Here is an 8,913-nt window from a genome sequence, read left to right as displayed (position 1 = left end):
GTGTGGCCCATGTGGGCTTAGTGCCAGGGGTGGCCTGGCCCGGGTAAGAGGCTGCACTGGGCACAGTGTCCACAGACACCACTCTCTGGGCCCCGGAGACCTCAGAGAGATGGAGTTCCCAAATTAGCCAGTCATGGTGGTGGGCACCTGTAGTCCCAGCTACTCGGGAGGCTGGGGCAGAACTGCTTGAACCCGGGAGGTGGAGGTTGTCATGAGCCGAGATCACACAACTGCACTCTGGCCTGGTGACAGAGACACCATCTCAAAAAAAAAAAAAATGGAGTTCCCACTGCATTTAACCACGGGGCGGCTGGGGCGCAGAGGGGTGAAGTGGCTGTCAGCTGTCACCACTGATCCCTGCATCTGCCTTCTCACGTGCCCGGCCCCTAGGGTGACAGAGTATGCTCTGAGCTGCGGGGGGTGGCCCTCCAACAGCCCTCCCCCCTCCCCCACCCCCATCAGCCCCACTGCTGCCACCCACCCTGCAATTAGGAGGGAGGTCCTTCCCTGGAGTCTGACCTGACCCAGTTGGGCTCAGGGTCTGGGCTCTGAGGTGCAATGGAGGAGCTGGAGGCAGATGGGCAGTCTTGGGGCTTGTCTGGGCAATGCCTGTGGCAGGCAGCACCCCCACGGGGCCCCATCAGAGGACACACAGCCGAGCTGAGCAGTCGCGCTCCCCCTCGACTCGGCCCATCTGGCCATGTTGGCAGCCACAGCCCCAATGTGCTGGCTGGCTCCGTTGCCACCTCCACCCCTGAAGGGGCCTTGGGAACCAGAATGGACAAGTACTCCAGGTCTGGGGTCCCAGCCAGCTTGTGGGCAGTGGCCCAGGCACACAGGGTCCTGGTAACCTCGCAGGGCCTGGGACCACTCACAGCCAGGGAGGCACAGCCTCTGAAGGTGCGGCTGGGAGCTTCTTGGAGAGGCATGCTATACAGATGTCCAGGCCAGCAGCTGTCCCTGGGAGGCAGGGATGTCCCAGAGGGGTGGCGAGTGCAGAGTAGGGGAGAGTCGGATGGCAAAGCCCCTGGCAGAAACCTGGCTGTGGGAGTGGGCTGGGGGGAGGGAAGGGCAGAGGGAGACGGGCTCCAGGGTACCTCAGGCAGGAGCTGGTGGGACGCATCTGGCTCGGGGGTGGAATAGAACTTTACTCCCTAGGAGCATGCCAGCCTTGGGAGGGGTGTCCTTCCAGGGCCAGCCTGGGCCCAGAGGTGCTGGCAGCAGACACAGGAAGACATGGTAGTCTACCTACCAACTCCTGGCCTCCATCTCCCATCTGTAAGAGGAGGGTTGGCCTGAGTAGCTCTCCATCCGGTTCTGCACTTCCAGGTCTGAACACCTCCCTGGACCTCCCAACATGCTGGTCCAGGCCCTCTGGAGGCAGTGAGGCAGCCAGGCCAAGCCCAGCCCCACTGGCCCCTGCACTTCCAGGCCCCCAGGAGACCCGCAGCCAGTGCCTCTATGGAGGAGCAGGCCGGGGAGCGGGGGCTCGGTCCGGAGGAGAGTTTCCACACGTGGCACAGAGGCTCCGGGTGGGAGTAATAGAGGGCTGTTGGTAATCGAGGCAAAGCCCATGACAGGAGCGCACTGGGAACAACGCAGCCACGCCCTGGCCTCCCACGGGCTGGCTGTGAGCTGGCAGTCCCAGCCAGGTCCCACTGGGAGGGGCCGCACTGGGTCCCTGTCTCGCTGTCCTCCTCCACCTCCCACCGCGCCCCATCCCGTCTTCGCTGTCAGAGTGTGGCGGGTGATTAATGCTGAAGGTCACAAAGCACAGAACATTTCTGCAAATAAACAGGCCCCTGCGTTTGCTCAATTTCATAAACACAGGGACATCTGTGGGCAGTCAAACAAGGCTGGAGATGAACCCCACACGCCTCAGAGGCCCCGGGGGCACGCACTGCCCACTGAGGGAGGGAGGCCCAGCTGGCTCCCCGGAGGGGCCTGGAGCTCCTGACCCTCGGCCATCAGAGCTGCTGGTCCTGCGTGGGCCAGGTCTCAGGTCTGCACTGACTCATGAAGTGTGGATCAGCAGAGCTGTCCAGGGGAACAGCAAGGAGCTTGCAGGGGAAGGCTGAGGCTCACAGGAGTGGTGACCTGCTCAAAGCCATGCAGCGACAGCCAGGAGGGGGTCTGACTGTGCATCCAGCCTCCTCTCACGAGCCCGTGGCCCTTGTCGGCCCATGCAAGGTGACTCTGCATAGAAGGAACCATGGTGAGGCCCAGGGTCCTGCGGCTCCAACGTCCCACCCAGCATTACCAAGGATTCAGAGCAGTCCTTCTAACTCCAGAAAAAGAAATGCCACCAGGGCCACAGGCCCCGGCACCCGGAAGGGATGTTTGTTTATTGATAGAAAACAGGCCAAGTCCGGAGAGGCCCAGGACCAAAATATCCTTCTGGAAGGCAGAAGTCCCACAGTGCCGGGGAGCGCAGGGGTCAGCTCGGCTCCATCTTGCCAGGGCAGGTGGGATCCTCATCCTCACCCACTTCCGGAGCAGCAGTGGATGTGGGGGCCCCTGCAGCCTCCAGAACCAGTTCCAGGGCCCCCTCGCCAGCCACACGGTGCACCTGCTCGCCTCTGGCCGCCAGGATCTCTTCAATATTTCTGAGAGGCAGGGAGGCAACGTGGTTCTTCAGGTCCCCCTACCCCCACCCTGCACTTCAGTCCCCTCAGGGCACCCCATGCCCAGCACTCCTGTGGCAGCAGGCCACAGGGGCACCTCAGACGCTGGCCCGTGCACCCCCACCAGCCCTGTGTCTCGGCTGGTAAGCGCCACCTCAGGAAACCAGTCCCACCCTCTACGCGCCAGAGGGAAGTCTACACAGCCCTGGGTCTGATGGGAGGACAGCCCCAGCCCCAAGGGCCAGGCACCACCAAGCACCTGGCACGCTGGTCTCAGACCTGCTGCTGCGGTTACTGTCCTGTCCTCAGATGAGAACACAGAGCTCAGAGGGCAAAGGGCACTGCCCAGGACCTCCCAGCCAGGTGGTGGCCAGGCAAGGCCCGGACCAGGCTCCCCACACCACCTCCACTGCTCTCCCGGCAGCCAGGGCCCACGCCCCAAGCCTTGCTATTATGGGCCAGCCACCCCGCGATGGCAGAGGGCAAGAAAGTACCACACCAGAGAGGGACAAGGCTGGCAGTGAGGGCAGAGGGCAGGCAAAGAGGCAGGGCCACGGGGCAAGATTTAGCATCTAAAATGTACCCCCTACATGGGGCAGACTTACACCAAAAACCCGTCTGGGGTTTCTTGGAAATTCTCATTTAACTGTGTGTCTTGTATTGACAAGGTGGCTGGATTGCCAAGGTGGAATCTATAAACCTCCACACTGGGGGAACGTTCGCCCCAGGGAGGCCAGGGTCCTTCTGGGTGGGCTCCTGGCCCAGCCCTGGGGTAGAGGCCTCACCTTTTTCCATTCAGGTCCGAGAACCAGCCCAGGTTGTCTGCGATTATGTGGTGGTTCTGGCAGCCCGGACAGGTCACAATGACCACACCTTGGTGATAGGCCAGCTTGGAGATGCGCTTGGAGGACCTAGTCCCACAGACCTGGCTGGGACGGCACAGCTGGTGAGGCTTTGAGCGCCGCCACGCCCCTCCCGGGAAGACCCACCCCTCGAGGGGTAACTCCACCCACCTCGCCGTCTCCGGGGGAGGCCCCGCCCCTGAGATAGCTCCACCCACCGCACACTCTCTCTTGGGAAGACCCGCCCATGGAGGGATAGCTCCACCCACCTCGCCCGCTCTGAGGAAGGCCCCGCCTCCGAGGGAATAGCTCCACCCACCCCACGCGCTCTCTCGGGAAGACCTGCCCTCGAGGGGTAGCTCCACCCACCCCACCCACTCTGGGGAAGGCCCCGCCCCCTAGTGATAGCTCCACCCACCGCAGCCTCGGAAGGCCCCGCCCCAGGGACAGCTTCGCGCCTTCTCAGGGTCCGACTCCGCCCCCTCCCAGAAGGCCTCACACCCACCTCGCCCCACGGGATGGCTCCACCCCTTCCTGACTTGACCCCGCCCCCCCCGGAAGCCACCCCCCCCCCCGCCCCCCCCCCCCCCCCCCCCGCCCCGGGCTGCCTCTCCCCGCAGGCCGTCTGGCGCCAGGTGTGGGTGTGGCCCCGGCTCCGTCCCGCCGCGCGCCCACCTTGCAGGTGTAGACGAGCTGGTAGTGCGCCACCTCCACGCGTCCCAGCGCCGCCTCCGGCCCCGGCCCCGGCTCGGAGCTTGAGCGCCGCCATCCCCAGGCCAAGGCCCGCCGCCTCCCTGCGACCTCCGTGCGGGCCCTGCGGCCCCACAGCCGCCTCAGACCGGACTCCCGGGGCTGCACGCGGCACAGCAGCCTCGGCGCACCGCGCAGCGCCGCCCGCAGCATCCCGCCCGCAGCATCCCGCCCTCCGACTCGGGCCGCCCGGCGCGGGCCCCGCCCCCCCGCCATCTTGGAAGCGGGCACCGGGCGGAAGCGGCCTGTCTGGGCCTCCGGGCCGGGGCGCGCTGCGCTCTGCCGCCCCCTGGCAGCTTGGTGGGGGCCCTGCGCCCACGTGCTGCCCGCACCCCGAGGACATGGCGGGTCCGTAGCGAGGAGGGACGGTCCCAGGGCTGCTCGCGAGTTAGGAGCGGGAATTCGGGTCACCCGTGCTATTTATTTACGTAGGCGCGTTTTCTAACACAATGCATGCATGTATCGTGTGTTACACGGTGAAATACGGCAGACCCTCAAGTTACACAAATGCGTGTGCACGGGTGGCGAGCACCCGCGTGGGCTCCGCAAGCTGAAGGCCGCTTAACAGAACACCCCAACGCTCGGCGGCCCGGCTGGGGCTTTCAGGGCACCAGACTCCCGGTTCCAAGCCCAGGGCGTCAGCACCCCTGGGTGGCAGGGCCGGTGGGCGTGCCCTGGGCCAGGCCCGCGCTGCTGCGGCTAGGAGCCCTCGGTGTCGGTGTTGTCGCTGCCCGTGGTGTTCTCCCGGTCCGCCTCCCCCTGCCGCCAGCCGTTCTGCATCTTCCTGAGGGCACGCTTCCTGCGAAGACACACGGGTCTCAGGCGCAGACCCGGCTGCCCCTCCCCAGTCCGCTTTGGAGGAGGCTGGGGGCCACCTGCCTACCTGCGGTAGTTCTCAAAACTCTCCTTGAGGCGCCGCCGCTCCTTCTCTGGGGGCTCGCCGCTGCTCAGGCCTGCGTCCTGGAGAAGGGGGAAGGCTCAGGCTCTGGCTGGCACCCCGAGGGACCCCCTCCCTTCTCACACACCCCCCACTGGCCCCTGCAACGATAGACTGGTGGGGAGGCAGGGAGCCCAGACAGCCTCAGCCCAGCTCAGGTCCAAGCTCCCCCTGGGGGGGCCTGCCTGTACCCCAGGAGGGGAGCCGGAGTGGGCCTCCTGCATTTCAGATGCCAGGACACACCCAGGAGGCCAAGCCTCGGCTCCAGCCTGGGCCCCAGGTCTTTGTCTCTACAACAAAGCCCAAGGCAGCCTTTGCTGTCAGGGCTCCTGTCCAGCCTACTCGGGGCGGATGCTGCATCTGCTGTAAAGGCCCCTGAGAAACCAGGACCTGGCACATCCACCTCCAAGCCCCGCTGCTGCAGTGCTCCAGAAGGGAGGGTGGCCCCTTCACATCCCAGACACTGCACCCCAAGCACTGAGGACAGAGACCTCGTGGTCACCCCTCAGCCATGAGGACCACTCGTGCAGTGGGACCACTGCAGGGGGTGCCCAGGGTGAGGAGCCACCCTCCCTGTGATCAGTCACCCTGAGGCCCACAGCTGGGGGAGCCCATCCCGGGACAGCCTTACATGGGGGGTCAGTGAAAGCTGCTCCTGGTGCAGAGCTGCAAAGGGCTGCTCCTGGCTCCCACCACCGGCCAGGCCACCTGGAAAGGAGAGTCATTCCTGCCCACCTGCAGGGCCACGCACAGCTGGGCTGCCACACCCCTCCTCGGCATTGCTGACACCCTGTGGGGCTGTCTTCCAAGGCCTGGTGGGACCCCCACGTGGGTCCAGTGTAGACTGCATTCTGTAGGTGACACTGGGACCTGTGGCCTTGCGTGCCTATTTATTGCCCCAGGAGGGGCAATGGACAGCAACCCAGGCCCAGCAGGCCCAGCACTCCCACCAGTGACTGCCTCTCCCTCCCCACCCCAGGGGACACGTCCTGCCAACTGGGGCCCCAGGTTCCAACTGGGCTCTGTGGTCTGTTCTCTGGGTGACCTTGGCCATTTTACGTATCCCCCAGCCCAAGCTTCCCCGTCTGCGGAGGGCGGGTGCTGGAAGCAGAGACAAGCTCGTGTCACGCACGGCTGCCTGCGCTGAAGGTGGGCCTCACTTGGGGCAGCCGGGAGGCCTCCGGGTGCACAGCCATCACCTCCTCACCTTTGTCTGAGAGCTGGGTGTCCTCCTCCAGGTCCTGGGGGAGCGAGAGCTTCGGAAGAGAGGTGAGATGTCCCATTAGGCCCCTCTGCCAGGGACTGGACCCAGCCACACTGCCCGCCCCAGCTCTTGGCCATCGCCATCACCCCCTGCACAGAGCTTCTCAGCGACTCAGGCGCCCAGCCAGGAAGGTCCTGCCATGAGGGTGCCAGGAGGTGGGCACTGTCCTTACCCTTTGAGCTGTCGGAGGGCTTAGTGTGCGGCTGCCTGCTCTTCCTCCACCCAGCCTAGCCACCAAGCAGGACCACGTGACCGGGAGTGTGGGATTGTGCCTGGTGGCAGCTCGGGTGAAGGCGGGGCAGTCCTGTGCCGGCTGGGGGCTCACTCACCTCCTGGGAGCTCCTGGGTGAGCCATCCTCCAGGTCGGAGCTCTGTGGTCATAGAAAATGGGGTGAGTGGGCTGTGGGGGCCTAGGGCTCAGCAGGCACGGGGCGGACAGGGCACAGAATGGGTTCCTCCGGGGGCCCTGGGCATGCCCTCAGCCACCACAGCCCCCTCCATGACCAGAACCACCTGCTAGGCTGCCTGATGGGCAGGCCCAGGCCACACCCTGGCCCTGCAGCCCCACTTCCTGTTGGGGCCCCAATCTGCCCCTGTGCCCTCACCCCCCTGCGAGGAGGGGCTCCGTTAGGTTGGGGCCCATCACAGAGGAGGGTTGGGTCGGGAAGCCCAAGGCCAGGGCCTCCTGAGGCTCCGTGCTCCCCGATCCCTGCGTCCCCCAAGCTCCCCTCCCTGCCCCATGCACCAGGCCCACCAGGACGAGCATCTCCAGCTGCTGCCGCCTGAGCCTGCCCTCCACGGCCAGGAGCTGTGCCTCACGCTGGAACAGCTGCAGCTGCAGCTCGTCAGCCTTCTCGCCCAGCTCCCGCACGTGCTTGCGCAGCGCGTCCTTCTCCTGCAGGCCCCGGGCGTGCAGGGTGTGCAGCTCCTCCCGTGTGGCGATGGCCTGACGGGACAGCGCAAGGCCAACCCTCATTGAGGCCCCCAAGCTCGCCCTGGGTCCTTAGCCTGACCACCCAACTCCCAGCAGAGGCCCCAAGGACATCAAGCTGCCGGCCACAGAGGCCAGCCTCAGTCCCTCCCTTTTTGTGCTGTGCGGACATGAAGCCAGATTTGAGGGATTGTAAAGGTGACAGCTAAGACAGTATAAGGAAGGCTCACACTCGGAATAGTCAGTCTCTGCAGCCCTCTGTCTCCTCCCACGCCTGCACCCCCAGTGGACACAGCGTGTGCTATGCACCCCACACGTGCACACGGGATGAATTTTGGATGCGGCTTGATATGGAGAAGCTGACCGTCCATAGCGAAGACTCCTTCATGAGCACAGCACACTTTACCATCCCTGTCCCCACCGCGGATGCTGAGGTGCAGGAGCAAACGTGCAGACAATGGCCTGACCACCCACGCAGCAGAGGCTGGGAGGGCCTCACCTAACGCCTGCCGCCCAGACTCCAGCAAAGACTGGCAGCTTCCCTAATCCCCGCCCACCTCCCCTCCCCCGCACAGCCCCGAGGGAGGCCCTGCCCTCCCCCCAACCCCCATGGGGGCACAGCTGAACCTGCCCTTTCTTCGCCGCCTTGGGGTGGGCCAGGTGTGAGTGAGGCCGTGGTGGGGCCCCTACAGGCTCTGAGCCTGCGCTTCTCTCTCAGGGGCGGGGGCTTCCTTTATGGCCCCCAGGGGTCTCGTTTTAAGGCTCCTGATTCGGGCAAACTGCCCTCCAGCATTCGCTGAAGCAGCAGTGGTGTCCATCAGAAACAACCCTAGAATGGGACTTGGGATGGGACCTGGGAAGCAGACACAGCCCTGTCCTTGCTGCCGCCTCAGCCTCTCAAATAGCTGGGGCCACAGGCGTGGGGCCACAGGCGCGGGCCACCATGCCAAATTTTTTTTTTTTTTAGACAGAGTCTCACTCTGTTACCTCGGCTGGAGTGCAGTGGCGTGATCTCAGCTCACTGCAGCCACTGCTTCCTGGATTCAAGTGATTCTCCTGCCTCAGTCTCCTGAGTAGCTGGAATTACAGGTGCCCGCTAATACGCCTGGCTAATTTTTGTATTTTTAGTAGAGACAGGGTTTCACCATGCTGGCCAGGCTAGTCTTGAACTCCTGACCTCAGGTGATCCGCCCACCTCGCCCTTCCAGAGTGTTGGGATTACAGGGTTGAGCCACCGCATCCAGCCAAGATTGTTTTTCAAGATTAAAAAAAGCTACTGGTGAGATAAATTAAAAGTGAAAAAAAAAAAAAAGCTGGTAAAACAAGACAGAAGGCTTCCATTTTCATAAAACAAAAGCAAAAAGAAAAATGAGAGAGAAAGAAAAAAAGATTCTTTCCTATGATCCATGTTACAGGGGAAAAAAAGAAAGAAAGAGGGAGGAAGGAAGGGAGGAAGGGAAGAAAGGAAGGAAGCAAAAGAGGAAGGAAGAAAAGAAAGGAAGGAAGCAAAAGAGGAAGGAAGAAAAGGAAGGAAGGAGAGAGAGAAAATGAGCGAGAAAGGAAGG

General features: G+C 63.7%; 2 protein-coding genes across 2 annotated transcripts in view; both read right to left on the bottom strand.

Moving 5' to 3' along the window:
* Positions 1-2,286: 2,286 nt before the first annotated feature.
* Positions 2,287-8,913, bottom strand: part of CARD9 (caspase recruitment domain family member 9) — an 11,368-nt gene continuing 4,741 nt past the window's right edge. The window contains exons 8-15 of the mRNA XM_032261808.1: positions 7,172-7,363; positions 6,747-6,788; positions 6,361-6,409; positions 5,785-5,861; positions 5,100-5,176; positions 4,142-5,015; positions 3,410-3,553; positions 2,287-2,606 (exon numbers count right to left, since the gene is read on the bottom strand). Coding sequence (XP_032117699.1) covers positions 4,916-5,015; positions 5,100-5,176; positions 5,785-5,861; positions 6,361-6,409; positions 6,747-6,788; positions 7,172-7,363 — 537 coding nt within the window. The 3' untranslated portion in view covers positions 2,287-2,606; positions 3,410-3,553; positions 4,142-4,915. The remainder of the gene's footprint in view (positions 2,607-3,409; positions 3,554-4,141; positions 5,016-5,099; positions 5,177-5,784; positions 5,862-6,360; positions 6,410-6,746; positions 6,789-7,171; positions 7,364-8,913) is intronic.
* On the bottom strand, positions 2,295-4,471 carry DNLZ (DNL-type zinc finger). The gene is made up of 3 exons (XM_032261850.1): positions 4,142-4,471; positions 3,410-3,549; positions 2,295-2,606 (listed from the first exon to the last, which is right to left on the bottom strand). Exons 1-3 carry the CDS (start codon positions 4,430-4,432, stop codon positions 2,438-2,440), a joined length of 600 nt encoding a protein of 199 aa, XP_032117741.1. The 5' UTR covers positions 4,433-4,471; the 3' UTR covers positions 2,295-2,437.

Source organism: Sapajus apella, unplaced genomic scaffold (assembly GCF_009761245.1).
Source record: "Sapajus apella isolate SASKATOON/1434 unplaced genomic scaffold, GSC_monkey_1.0 scaffold126, whole genome shotgun sequence".
NCBI classification, from domain to species: Eukaryota; Metazoa; Chordata; class Mammalia; order Primates; family Cebidae; genus Sapajus; species Sapajus apella.
The sequence above is the reverse complement of the archived record's forward strand: the minus strand, read 5'-3'. Positions and strand labels throughout refer to the sequence as shown.